Below are 15,210 nucleotides of genomic sequence, written 5' to 3'. Positions count from 1 at the left end.
GATACAAAGGTGCAGAATAAAATCACTGAAGATGAAGATTTTATTTTCAGATCAATGTCCCCAGTCTCTCTTCAATAAGTGGGTTAAACTTTATGCTTCAAATTACTATTATTTTTTTAAAAGCTCAACCACAACAATCCAGAAAACACAGACTACAATTTATGCTGACAATTCAAAGGTAAAGCATAAAGGACTAGAGAGATGGCTTCGTGGTTAAGTGTATTTTTTATGCAAGCCTGAGTTTGAATCCGTGGCACCATGTAAATAACTTAGTGTGGTCACATATGCCTATAACCCCAGTTCTGTGGCAGGTAGAGACAGGAGGCTCCCTGGAACGTGGTGGCCACCACCCTACCTCCAGTTCTCAAATAAAGTAGGTGGAGATCAATAGAACAGGACACCCAATGTCCTCCTCTGTCCTTCACGAACACCTGCCCTCTCCATACATGTATGTTACACATATGCACACATACAAAGTAAAGTATAAGACAGCTTAATCTCCATGTGCCTGAAATCTCAGTACTGAGGCAGGAGGATTGTGAGTTCCAGGCCACTGGCCTGGATTACACAGTGAGAATTTTCCTCAAAAACAACAACAACAAAAAATGCAAACAACATAAAAAACTTTCAACTAAACAAACAAACAAACAAAATATAGATTTTACACTTTAGCAACATAGTTTCCCAGTGGAAGAAAAGGTGGTTTTTAAAAATCTGGATATCTGACTGCCTGGGGGGGGGGGGGCTAAGAACCAGAGGCTGGCTAGCCCAGAGACCTAGGATAGACCCAAACACGACTCACACACACACAAAAGAGGTCATGAAATAATTCCTAATGGCATTCTGTTGTTCTCATAGACTGGTGCCTCGCCCAGTTGTCATCAGAGAGGCTTCACCTACCAACGGATGGAAGCAGATGCAGAGACCACAGCTAAACGTCAAGCAGAGCTTGGGGGAGTCTGTGGAAGAGGAGGGGGAAGGATGGAAGGAGCCAGAGGGATCAAGGAACCACAAGAAAAACCACCGAATCAACTAACCTGGGCCCATAGGGGCTCACAGAGACTGAACCACCAACCAGGGAGCCTGTATGGGACTGACAGAGGCTTTCTGCACACATATTACAGTTGTGTAGCTTGGTCTTCTTGTGGGACTCCTAACAGTGGGAGCAGGAGCCGTCTCTGCCTCTGTTACCTGCCTTTGGGAACCTTTTCCCTGCTGGGTTCCTTCCTCTAGCCTTAGTAGGAAAGGAGGTGCTTAGTCTTATTGCAACTTGATATGCCTGTGACTGGCTGTATCTATGGGAGGCCTGCCCTTTCCTGATGAGAAACAGGAGGAATGAGTAGACAGAGGTGCAGAGGGGAGATGGGGAGGAGGGACTGGGAGGAGGAGAGGGGTGGTGTCTTAGTCAGGGTTTCTATTCCTGCACAAACATCATGACCAAGAAACAAGTTGGGGAGGAAAGGGTTTATTCAGCTTACACTTCCATACTGCTGTTCATCACCAAAGAAAGTCAGGACTGGAACTCAAGCAGGGCAGGAAGCAGGAGATGATGCAGAGGCCATGGAGGGGTGTTTCTTACTGGCTTGCTTCCCCTGGCTTGCTCAGCCTGCTCTCTTCTAGAACCAAGACTACCAGCCCAGAGATGGCACCACCCACAAGGGGCCTTTCCCCCTTGATCACTAATTGAGAAAATGCCTTACAGTTGGATCTCATGGAGGCATTTCCTCAACTGAAGTTCCTTTCTCTGTGATAACTCCAGCTGTGTCAAGTTGACACAAAACTAGCCAGTACAGAGGGGAAACTGCCATCAGAATGTCAAAACAAGCAAACAAACAAACAATCTAGATATCTGTTTGAGACATTTGAGGAAATGAGTTTAGGTATTTAAATTATTTAACAATTTAGCAGAAATTACAAATGATTTTCCTTCTGGGACAAAGCCTCCTGTAGACCAAGTTTTTCTACCAGATGAGGATGACTCTCAACTCCTTATCCTGCCTCCACCTGCTGAATGTTGGGGTGACAAGCACGGGCCACCATGTGCCCGCCCTATGCAATGTTGGGCATCAAGCTGAGGCTCTGTGGGGGCAAGCAGCCACTCTACCAACGGAGCTCCACCGCTGCCCCACACCGATGGCTTTATGGCCACTGCACAATCATACACTCTATTAGTGTCCCCTCACCTCTCCCTCTCCAGGCTGCATTGACAACAGCTCTCCAAGCACAGCAGAGCAGACAAGAACCCACAGGATGGGGTCACCCGGCTTTAAACTTATCGTGCTTAGAGTACAGTCAGGTACAGAGGTCTCTGCATGGCGGTCTGAAGAATGTGAGATCTCATATCCAGGTGTATTCATGTCACTGTCAAATGAAACCAAGGAGAGACCCCAGATATACTGTGGGGCCTCTTAATGCTACCATGCTAGTGTCACATGAGCCAGGACACCCTGACTGTGGATATAAATTTAAGAATTTTAACCAACAATTCAGAACAATACAAACAAACAAACAAACAAACAAACAAAAAACCCACCTAGCTGGGTGTGGTGGCACACACCTTGAACCCTAGCACTCAGAGGCAGAGGCAGGTGAAGCTCTGTTAATTCAAGGTCAGCCTCATCTACAAAGTGAGTCCAGGACAACCAGGCTCTGTTACACAAATAAACCCTGTCAAAAAAGCAAAGCAAAACAAAACAAAACAAAACAAAAAAGCAAAAAAGAGTTTTGATACTTCTAAACAGATCTCTTGCTGTCTCTGCCTCTCTCACACACGACCGATTGCTTTCAAGTGCACACGCGCGTGCACACACACACACACACACACACACACACGCATGTGAACATGTACACACTTCTTTAATGGGAAGCTGATGATTACCTGAACTAGGAGAAAGCAAGAATAATCTATTGTAACTCTGAAATATCAAGAAAACGTAAATACAATATAATTAATCCTCTGACCTATCAAAACAAACTTATCAGCTATCGACAAAGACATAGTACAAGCTCTCTCTATACATTCCTGACCCTAGGCTATGACTTATGTAGTCTGAGAAAAATTGACTTATGTGTGCTGGCTTTATGGAACAACCAGGACAGATTGTCAAGTGATGATAAACTGCATTAAAAAAAATAGTTCTCAGAGCAAACCGAGGTCCAAAGACAAAGGTTCACCCTTTCTTCTGCTCTAGGAAAATATCCTAGGCTTCCTTTTGTATGTATGTTAACGTAAAAATATGTGCATGTATGTGGGAATGTACCTGCAGAGGCCAGAAGTCAAGTCAATCTTATGTGTCATTCCTTAGACACCATACACCTGATTTTGAGATTTATTTCTTCTTATGTGGCCTATGAAGGCCAGAAGATCCCCTGAAATTGGAGTCACAGAGAGTTGCAAGCCACTGTGTGAGTGTTGAAAACTGAACCTGGGTCCTCTGGCAGAGTAGTCAGTGTCTTTGATTGTCGAGCCATCTCTGCAGATCCCACCTAGTTGTTTTTGAGACAGGGTCTCTCGTTGGCTTAGAGCTCACCAGGTAGGCTAGGCTGGCTGGCCAGGAAGCCCTAGTGACCTACCAGCCTCCTCCTTCCCAATACTGGGATTAGAAGTGTACACCACCACACCTACCTAGCTTTTGCACATGGATCATCGAGGATCACACTCAGAGCTGTGAACCCAACAGAGGAGAACTCACAGCTGAGTTCTGCTTCTAAACTTTTATCAGTGGGGACCTAAGCGCGGGGAAGTCTGTCTAGACTACTGGGCTCTTCCTGTCACACTTGCTTTGAATATCTGTTTTGGGTTGGCTGTGTATATCGGTCAACAGAGAGTTTTCAGATAACACATCTTAGACAGCACATAATGAAACATGAGTCTTCACATATATATATGGCACATGCCTGCATGGAGCTAGAAAGGTAAAAGCGTCTCTGCAGAATGCAGTGCGGCCACGGAAAGGATGGAATCCTAGCGCCTGTAGCAGCATGCATGGAACTGGATGCATTAGGATAAGGACGTACACCAGCCACATAAAGTACCCGTGGGGCTCACTCCTATATGAGAGCTAAAATGTACTTCTTGGGCATCAGCGGATGGCTCGGTGTGTAAAGTGCAGTGTGGGATCGCTAGCATCTACGTAAAAAGCCAGGTATGGAGGTGCATATCTACAATCCCAGTCCTGGGTGGGGCGGGCAGGGGCAGGAGGTAGAGACAGGAAGGTCTCTGGAGTCATGGGACAGTCAGCCCAGTTGAGTTCCAAGATCAGTGAGACCCTGTCTCAATAAATTAGGCAGAGATGTTCAGTGCTGATCTCTGGCCTTCACTTGAACATGAACACATGAACTTATACCACACCGTGGTGGTGTGAATCCAAATGCCCCCACCCCCAGAGGTTCATAGGGAGTGGCATTCTTAGGAGTTGTGGCCTGTTGGAGTAGATGTGGCCTTGTTGGAGGAACTGTGTCACAGAGGGTGGCCTCCAAGGTTTCAGAAACTCAAGCCAGGCCCAGGAGCTCAGTCTATCTTTCTGCTATCTGTGAGAGACCAAATCTTTTAAGTTCAGACTCCATTTTAGAGAACTTAAATTCAGGTAAACTAATAGGCTGGTACCTAGCATTAGTTTCCAAATTACCCCCCAACAAAACCTGAGCCTAGCTCCAATTTCTAGGCTAACCCACCACAAGACCTGCATCTCCAGGTTAATCTCCCCCAACAAATCCAGGCCTTGCCTAACAACCACCAGTTCAGAGAGAAGCAGAAGTTAAGTTTATGGTTTGACTCCCTGCACCAGCCAGTTATGCTAAAGGACACAGGAGCACTCCAATTAGATGCTTGCCAGGCTAGAAACACACACACACACACACACACACACACACACACCACCCCACCTGGCTTGCTGCTTTCTATAAAACTTTACCCCAATAGATGTTCAGGGCTCCTCTCTACCAAAACCATGTTGGTGGTGGGCTGAGGGGCCCAAGCCAGCTTGAATAAATAAAGGCCCTGATATGACTGCACCGGATCGGCTCCTGTCTGATCCTTTGGGGTTCATAATACTTCCCTGGCACTACGTCTGCAGATCTGGATGTAGAACTCTCAGCTATCTCTCCAGTACCGTGTCTGCCTGCGTGCTGCCATGCATGACAATGGACTAAACTTCTGAACGATCTGTAGCAATCCCCCATTAAATGCCACGGTCATGGTGTCTCTTCACAGCAATAGAATTCCTAACTAAGACACTCATGCACACAAACACATACATATTCTACACACATTTTAAAATGTTGTTTCCATAGAATCAAGGTTGTAGAGGTCAGGATATGTTGGTTTTTGAAATGGCTAGAAGAAAGGATTTGGCATGTTCCCAACATAAAGAAGTGATTTGTTGTCTAGAGTGACAGGCTTGATCATTTTATATACATATGTGTGTGTGGTGTGTATATATGTGTATGTATATGTGTGTATATGTGCATATATATGCATGTGTATATAAAATGTGTAAATATATGTATGCATTTGTGTGTATGTGTTTGTGTATCAAAATGACACTGTACTCCACAGAGTGCACAAATATTTTTATGCATAAATTTGTAAAAACACATTAAAACATTATATGTCAATAAGTGATACTTAAAAAAAAAAAAAAAAAAAAAACGACAACAAAAAAATCGTCAGGGTTAGAGCTCAGTAATGCAGCGCCTGGCAGTGCGTGCAGGGCACCGGGCTTAATCCCTAGCACTTTGAGATAGGAAAACAAACAGCCTTAAAAGACAGACACTTACACTAACAACGGAGGGTGGCTCAGTTGGTAAAGTGGCCGCCTTGCAAGCTTAAGGGGCTGCTTTTTATTCTTTATTCCTTTCCCAAGGCCACAGAAAAAGGCCAGGCTTGGTGGCAAGTGCTTCGAATTCCAGTGCTATGGAGGCCTGGGTGGTGCCCTGGGCTCATTAGTCTGCTTGATGATTTTCAGGCTAGTGAGAGACCCTGTCTCAACAAAGCAGAGTGGGCAGCTCCCGAAGAACAACCGTTGACGCTGTCCTCTGGCTCTGCACTCACAAGCACACATGTGCACACACACATTCGGGTGTACTGTGGATCTTTTTAGAACCCAGCCAGCACTACTGAGTCTTGTCGGTCACTGTTAGAATATTAATATGAAGAAGAGCCACTGAGACAATGCCAGGAAAGCAAACTTGTCTGTCCCAAGATATTAGTCCCCAAGAAAGGGACAGGAAAGGGCCTTGAACCTGAAGGATCTAAGTCCCACCCTGTGAAGCAGTGGGAGCCAGGGCCATCCACAGCAGTTCTGTAAGACAATGTGATGGAGAGGTTGAGGGTGGGGGTGGGGGCAGGAAGCTGATGGCAGAAGTGACATGTAAAATGAAAACTAACCCCAGGGGAGTCACGGGATTATTACAGAACAAGGTTGGTGCGAGTCCTTCCCCAGAGTCGCAGCGCTGGCGTGCTCCACTTTCTTTACAGTAACGCTCAAGCTGCCCTATGAGCGCTACTAAGGCACGGAGTCCTTCTCAAAACGAAACAGATTTTTAGGGGAACAGCAGAAACACAGAGAAAAATGAAACATAAAATATCGCTGCAGAAGCCTACAAATACTTTTCTTTCTGAGGTGAATTAGTCCATGAAACTTCATCAATGATCAAGAACAACCTTTAAGTCATATAAGTTATATGTGTTGGCAAAACTCCCCCTTCCTTCCTGGAAGGAAATCGTATTTCTCTTTTTGATGTATGTCCGTAGGTGTGTGTGATATTTGCATACATTGCACATAGAGGTCAGAGGTGGGCGCTGATGTCCTGTCCCATCATTCTGCCTTATTTGAGAAGGTCTCTCAGTTAACCTGGGCTAGGCTGGAGGTGGGCAGGCCTCAGCAATCTCCTGTCTTTGTCCCCCACAGCTCTGGGATTATAGGTGAGTGTGGGTGGGCACACCCACCTTTCTACATGGGTGCTAGGGACCTCAGGTCCTCAACAAATGTTCATGCTCAGCGAGTGAGCTTCCCAGCCCTGAAGCAAATTATTTTATTCATACAAGTCCACAAACAAAAATGGGTGCCTGTGTCCAGTGTGGAAGGTAGCCCAGGGTCCCAGTAGAGCGGAAGGCTGTAGAGGAACGGAGTCTTGCTCTGCTCTCTCCGTTCCCCTCCCGGCCCTTCTTCTCCAACTCCTGCAGAAAGTCAGAGTGACATATTTATCACTCTGCGTTATTCCCATGGCAACTGGCTGTGATAGCCGACTGACAGCTCTTCAAGAGATCAAGGAGTGCAAGGGGAGCGAGAGCTGACTTTCAGCTCTGCTCTTAAACCTCTCCGAAGCCCAGCCAGACGCAGGCAGGAAGGAAAATTCCCTGGGAAAATCACACTTGACAACTCCACTCCCACTGGTAATTTCCTGTTGCTCTCGGGGGACCTCGTGTCCTCCCCGGGCTATAACCAAGGCTCGCTCCCCAGAGGACAAGAACACAGCTCTAGGAAGCAGAGGAAATTGTTTCTAGGGAGGGACCCACATGCTGCCTTGCCAGCTCTAGAGGGCATTTTGGGGATCCCTGGATCACTCCAAGCCCAGAGATAAACCCACAAAAAGGACCTGATTTGATCAAACTCTGATCAAAGCATTAAAACAAGAATGGGTAAAGTGCTTGCTTTGTAAGCATCAAAACACAAGTTCTATCCCCCAAATCCACATTTTAAAAAGGCCAGATGGAATGGCACATTCTTGTCACCCCAGCACCGGGAGAATGGGTACAGGCAGGTTTCTGGGGCTCGCTGGCTGGCTGCCTGAGCCTACTTGCTTCTAGCTTCAATAGGAGACCCGGTGTCAAAAATAAGATGAAGATTGAGGAAGGTACCTGTCATCAGCTGCTCGCCTCTAACGCACTCACACAACTCCCGGACATGCTCCCATGTGCAGTACGTACACACACACACACAGCTTTTTTTTAAAAAAATGGTCTTAATTATAGGGAAGGATTTAAATCACAAGAATAATCAGAGAACACAGAGAAGGAAAAAAAAATCAGTCATCCAAGACAGCATCTCTATAACTCTGGCATGCGATCCTTCCTCCATGCAGACTTACAGACACGGATCATGTACATTTTGCTATTTTAAAAAAATATCCAAATATTGTTATGTGTGTGAGTGGGTGTACACATGTGTGTCGGGGGGTGGGTACAGGCAGTGGCCAGAAAGAGGGCATTCAATGCCCTGGAGCTGGAGTTCCAGGCACTCGTGTGAGAGCCAGTCAACTGGTGCTGGGATGCAGACTCCAGTCTTCTGGAAAAGTGCCCGGTGCACTAACTGCTGAGCTTCAGCCCCATGAGCCCCATGTGTGAGTTTTAGAGGAGGAAGAGGAGGAGGAAGAGGTCGTCGCACAGTTTATTCTCCATTCATGGACAAATGTCCACATCAGTGAATGTGACTGGGAACACAGGAGGGAACCCTTCCACCCTGTAGGAAGAAGGTAGACCTGAGGAGGCAGGTTTCTATTGACTTAAAAGATATAAGAGGAAGCTGCCCTGACTATAGAACCTGAGAGGAAGTGCGTGCGCTTAGCAGAGGTGCAGGAGTCACCTCCCTGGGGCTCACCAATTTTATGCATGACTACCTGTCTTATAAGGACTGCTCCATATCTGCACACACACAGACACAGGGACAACATGGTTGTCCGAGGTCACCTGGGTGGACATAAGGGACAGACAAGCTCTGAGCCCAAGCCTTGGGGTCTAGGGTGTGACTCAGTTTCTTGGCTCACACTGCCACCCTACCAGTTGTGTGGAGGTCTTTTTGGCACGCTAACTGTTCCTTCACTCTAGGATCTGCAGAGGATCATTTACATTCATCTTTTCTATACTAACTACAAGGCTGTCTGCATGTTTGTCTTATGGTATGTGCACGTGTGTGCAGGTTCATGTGTGTGTGTGTGTGTTTCTTGACCGTGAGTGAGAAGAAGGCACAAGAGTTGGAGCTATAGGAAGCAGGAAGTTGCCAACATGAGTGTTAGGAACTAAACTTGGGTCTTCTATAAGAGCAGTGTGTACTCTTAGCCACTATGCCATCTCTCCAGCTCCTCTACCTTACTTGTCTGAGACAGGACCTCAAGGATACTGGAGCCCAGCATCTGGCTAGCCTGGCTGGCTCGTGAGCCCTAGGGATCCTCCTGTGTCCATCTCTCCAAGTCCTCAAGAGTACTTCAGTCAGCTTAGCAACTTTTTATCTGTCATTTAACATACTGAACGTATGTATTCACAGTTTGTTACCTTTCCTTTAGGTCTGTGCCTTATTCAGGGTTTTCATTACTGTGATGAAGACCATAAGCACATTGCGGGGGGGGGGGGAAGCAGATTATTTCAGCTTATAGTCTCACATCATAGTCCACCATCAAGGGAAATCAGGACAGGAAATCAAGTGGGGCTGGAACTTAGAGGCAGGACCTGATACAGAGGCCACGGAAGGACACTGCTTACTGGCTTGCTCCCCATGGCTTGCTCAGCCTGCTTTCTTATAGTACGTGGGACCACTAGCACAGGGGGTGACACCATTCACAGTGAGCTGGACCCTCCCACATTGATTATCAATCAAGAAAATGTAGCACAGGCTTGCCCGCAGGGGCCATTTTCTCTCACTTGAGACTCCTGCTTCCCAAATGACTCTAGCTGGTGTCAAGGAGACACAAAACTAGGCAACACAGTCTACGGACCATTTTCAAGGTCATATTTATCACCATTTCCCCTCTGTAGCATCTTCTCTGAGGACACGAACTCATGTTTTTATGAGATGAGAAGATGGCCCAACTGGTAGAGAACATGCTGTCTGAAGTTCTAAATTCCATTCCCTGGGATCCACATGGTGGGAAGGAAGAACCAGCTTCCACAGGTTGTCATCTAGCTCTGTATGGTTACCACAATGCCCATCACTGCACCCCTCACACATACATGCATACATACATATTACACACATGCATGCATACATACATACAAAATTATGTATATTTTTTTGAGACAGGGTCTCACAGTGTAACCCTGGAACTCACTATGTAGACGAGGCTAGTCTCGAAGTCACAGAGATCCACCTGTCTCTGACTTCCAAGAGTTGGGATGAAAGGTGTGTGCCACTACATCCAGCAAGTTAAATAATTTTTAAGAATTATTTATTTATTTTATGAATATGAGTACAGAGTAGCTGTCTTCAGACACACCAGAAGAGGGCATTGGATCCCATTACAGATGGTTCCGAGACACCATGTGGTTGGTGGGAACTGAACTCAGGACCTCTGGAAGAGCAGTCAGTACTCTTAATCACTGAGCCATCTCTCAAGCCCCAAGTAAAAGTATTTTAAAATGATGTTTACATTGTAACATTAATCCATCTAGAATTTCTTTTTAAATAAAAACTGAGTTAAAGATTTGCAATTCATTTCCTAGAAACTCACATCATTTTTTGGCTAATCTATTTCTTTCTTGTTTATTTGCGAGATATTAGCTTTATTTTCTTGTAGTCTTTTCCAGTTTGCATTGGGTTTTGCATTGCATTGCTTCTCATTGGGCTATTCATCCAGTCTCGCATCAATCCCAGTCTATAACATTCATTTGGACTTCAGATTTTAAAGCAAGCCAGGTTTCCTCTGGTTTCTAGAAGTCTCAGTCAGAGAAGTGCCACCTGCTAGAAAGGCAGCGTTTGATACACCAAGTGTCAAGTTAAAAACATATCTCACTGACACAAAATCAACATTCAATACCCATTTAATGGATGACTTTTTCCAAAAGGCAGAAACATTAATTTATTATTTATTCATTTATAGAAGGCTCTCGGCAGTAGTCTAGACTGGTCTAGCACTTGTTATGCAACCCAGGCTGGCTTGAAATCCATGGTCCTCCAGCCTCAGACTCCCAAATGCCAGGATTAAAGGCATTTAATAATCACCACACCCAGAAAGAAGCCATTAGAAATAGTCTCAAACTTGATTTTACTTCTAGGGAACGAGATCCTGGATGAAGTTACAGAAAACAATACAAGCACCAGAAATTACAATTCACAGAGATAGAAAAATGATTTTTAATTTCAAATAACAATAAATCTACAGTATTTATAACACAAACAGGTACTAATTGTAGTAAGTGGCATAGACTTGAGAGATGAAGTTTATGATTTCAGAACCTGCCATTTATTTATTAAAGGGTGTGTGTGTGTGTGTGTGTGTGTGTGTACAAGTGCCCATGCAGATACAAGGGTCTGTGTGCAGAGGCCAAAAGAGGGCATCAGTTGTCAGCGTGCCACCTTATCCCTTGAGACTCAGTGAACCTGAGCTGGGCTGGCAGCCAGCGAGCCCTAGGGACCCTCCTAACTCCACCTCCTACACTACTATGGTCACAAGTGCACACATGGCCACACCCAGCTTTTTTACAGGGGTTCTGGGGTTCAAATCCAGGTCCTCAAGCTTGCACGGCAAGCTTCACTACCTATAGAGACATCTCCCCAGTGCCTTAACCAATTATTTTAAATTCTATTTCATTGGAAAGAGGTGAATTCCTGACCAAACTGAACAGCTTCCCAGCGTAGCCCTCACAGTCCATGTCTCCCACATACTGTATGTGGGGACTCAGGGAGTGTGCACTGCAACCTTAGAGGTGCGTCCCAGGATGCATGTACCTGATACTCAGAACTGCTCACACTCACATACACCAGCTTAGTGAAGGCAGAAGTAGAATAACAGTGACATCTAATGGCCAGGAGTCACACAGCACTTCTATCAAAGAGAACTGCACACACATTCTAGGTTGAAAGGCTAAATCGGGTGATTTTTCCCACTGTACACACCAGGCGTATAGTTTAAATTCCACAGCTTGGCTGGCCCCGAGAGTCTTGAGTGATTATTAGAAGTTATGCTGCGTGTTGTGCAAACAACATCTCATTTCATTATTCTACATTAGTTCCACTAGGTCCATTTCTCTCCAACAGTGCTGTTAGCGGCCCGCAGTTACTGTGCTAACAACCTGTCAATCATTTAAAATGACCCTCGCCAGAGTGCCGGGCAAACCTGAAAAGGACTATTTGCATTTTGCACATATGCAGAGCAAATGCCAGTGCCCTTGGTCAAATGATCACCACACACAGCTTTCTCAGCACAGGGCATTTACTTTGCAGAGATGCTATCAGCCAGGAGGCCTAGCACACAGGTCAGGAAGCCCAGGATCCTCCCCCACTCAGTCCTTCTCACCTACTCCTGAGTCCTTCAGTGTTCTGTCTTCCTTTAGCAGGAGTGTGTCGTCGTCCTCCAAACCCAACACAAGCTCATTTGTCTAAAGAGAAAGAATCCTCATTTGATCAGTAGGCTTGCTCAAGACATCCTGAGGGTGTCACTTGTACGGGGCTAGGGAAACAGTTCATCCAGGGGAGTATTTGCTCTGCAGGGATTAGGACCTGAATTCAGAACCCCGTGCTATGTAACACCAGTGCTGGGGAGGTGGAGATAGGAGGATTCCCTGGAGCTCACTGGCCAGTCAGCCTAATCAAACAGCAAGCAGGGTCAAAGAGGGTAAGTGAGAGACCCTGTCTCAAAAAGGACGGTGAATGGGACTGAAGAGACAGCTCAGAGGTTAGCGCTTGCTTCTCTATAATGAAGACTGGACTTTAGATCCTAACACCAATGTCAAGCAGCTCACATGTAACTCCAGCTCAAATGGATCTAATGCTCTCTTAGGGACTCTGTAGGCACACCCCTACACACTCATGTGTGTATATATATATGCGTGTGTGCATGTGCAAATAACAAACACAGATATTTTTAAAAGTAAGGTGGACAGTGATAGAGGACGTCACCCAACATCAACTTCTGGCCTACCTATGCATGCATGTATACAGGAGGCCAGCATATACACACACCTATGAACATGGACATACAATGCACACACAGCTACTGTATGGAGTCTCAGCAATAATCTAGGTCATGTTGAATTTTACTGTGGTAAAGGGAGAACAGAGTAGACGCAGAGTACAGACCTACTAAGTGCCAATATTGTGCACTAAATGTTACAGACAGGCTTTGGAGTCAAACTAGGATCACTATACAGGTTCCCTCTGCCTAAACTAAAAACATCTCCAAGCTTCAGTTGCCTTGCAGCTAGAGAAGGGGGAAGGAGTGCAGCTTCCTCTTTCCCTGGTCATAGGGGGTGTGTGATGATCAGTCTGGATCCTCAGTGCTAAATAAGCTTTCTGTGTCTGCTGTCACCATGTGGCATCGTCATCAACACAAGAACCTGGGAAGATTTGCAAACATGCAGGCCCAGGGCACGTGGCTCATCAGGGGTGGCATTGGAGACAAGCTCATGATAATGTGACTTCTGAGAGACGCAAACTGACCTTAGGGCCCCAAGGGCACATGTTTAAAAACCGTGCCCAAGTTGACAAGGATTTCAGCCTGTATCTTATTAACTGTTATGTGGTTTGGTGTGACGGTGGATGCTTGTTCTCCAGTGATGTTTACAAATCTAGTCGGACATCAAGGAAAACAGTTTGGAGTTGTTGTCTTCATCTGAACAGCACACAGTGCTACCTGCCAATCAGAATTCAGCTGGTTAGCCGGCTATTCTGGTGCCATGTATGCGTGCTACCTGCCAATCAGAATTCAGCTGGTTAGCCGGCTATTCTGGTGCCATGTATGCTGTGTACGTGAGTGTGCGGGTACACGGGTAATGCAGGCCAGGAGTCAATGCTAGGTGACTTCCTCAATCTCTACTCCTCCTGATTTTTTGCAAAAGGGTCTTTCACTGAACCTAGAACTCACTGACTAGCTGGACTCGCCGGCTGTGAGCTCCGGGATCTGCCTGTCTCTGTTTCTCCAATGCTGATTGCGTGTTTGCCACCACACCTGGCTTCTATGTGAGTATTGGGGACCTAAACTCTGCTCCCCAGGCTTACAAGACAAACACTTTACTGATTAAACAATATCCCAACCCCAGTCTACCCTATTTCCAGAATACATCTGAGACAGACTCAACAGAAAGGTCTCTCCTCTCTCCAAACAGAAGCCCCATATGCCAGACGCCATATCCCACGGCTCATGAACTTCACTCACTACAGACAAAGAGCCTTGGATCTCCCAGCCTCGACTTGTTTCCCCTTTAATGGGAAAGGAAGATGGGGAAAAAAGGGGGAAAAAAGAAAGTAATACTCCAAAAATAAATTTCTAGCATAGGAGATATTTTAGACACAAAGTCCATTTGTTTATTCCCAATTCCAGCAACATTTGTGGAGGTGGTATAGCAGAAACTCCACCCATCAGAGATACCCCACCCATCAGAAACCCCACCCATCAGATACACCCCTACACACACCTTTGCTTTGTGAGCTTGATGAAGAATCTTTAGTGTATCTGAAAGAAAAACAAAACAAGTTTTTTCTTCACACAAATGCATCTAAAAATTTCTGCTGTAATTATTAGATGAAAAAAACTGGAAAACCAGAAACCCTTTCTTTATGAACATACCTATTTAAAATATGTTCAACTGTAAAAGATAATGCATTTTAGCAAATTATTCAAAGTATAGGAGACCAGAGGTAGAGCTTAGTAGTGAAGCCTTGACTGGCATATGAAAGTCCTGGTAGGAGGAAGGAAGGACAAAAGGGGGGAAGGGGAGAGGAGGAAACAGAGGAGAGAGGAACAGAGAGGGAAAAAGAGAGAAAGAGGGAGAGAGATAGAAAATATTTTCAATTGATAAGTGTCCAACCCTTTGACATTGAGTGATATGACACTGTCATCTACAAAGTTCACAATCAGAAACCACTGAACTGCAAAACACAAATCACAGACAATTTGATAATATTTTGAGTAAGTGTCACTTTTGTATTGGGCCTCACGAGGCCTGTGGGTCAGACATGTGTGTATGGGTTCAAAGTTGAGGCCTTTGGCATGGAACAATGGAACACCGGAAGTCGGAAAAGCAAACACATAACTCCATTTTATCTTCTATAGCCACTAAGAGCCAAGAGTGAACAATTATATATTTTTAAAAATCCATAAATAAATCTTAAATTAAGTGAACAACCAGGCATGGCAGTATACATCTTTATTCAGGAGATAGAGGCTCAAAGATCTCTATGAGTTCCAGACCAGCTTGGTCTACAGGGCAAGTTCTGGCCAGGGCTGCATGGTGAGACCCTGTCTGTAAATAAAAAAGACACAAGTGAGAAAAGTGGCTTA

The 15,210-nt window shown here is 45.5% G+C and overlaps 1 protein-coding gene across 2 annotated transcripts in view; it reads right to left on the bottom strand.

The window, feature by feature from the left end:
• The window catches only part of C1H2orf76 (chromosome 1 C2orf76 homolog), a 65,473-nt gene that overhangs the window by 2,904 nt on the left and 47,359 nt on the right, over window positions 1-15,210 (bottom strand). For both annotated transcript variants that reach the window (XM_021169550.1, XM_021169559.1), the window contains exons 4-5: window positions 14,345-14,382; window positions 12,229-12,310 (exon numbers count right to left, since the gene is read on the bottom strand). In XM_021169550.1, the coding sequence (XP_021025209.1) occupies window positions 12,229-12,310; window positions 14,345-14,382 (120 nt within the window). The remainder of the gene's footprint in view (window positions 1-12,228; window positions 12,311-14,344; window positions 14,383-15,210) is intronic.

The sequence above is a fragment of the Mus caroli genome, chromosome 1 (genome assembly GCF_900094665.2).
Source record: "Mus caroli chromosome 1, CAROLI_EIJ_v1.1, whole genome shotgun sequence".
NCBI classification, from domain to species: domain Eukaryota; kingdom Metazoa; phylum Chordata; class Mammalia; order Rodentia; family Muridae; genus Mus; species Mus caroli.
Note: the sequence above shows the minus strand (reverse complement) of the source record. Positions and strands in the feature narration are given on the sequence as shown.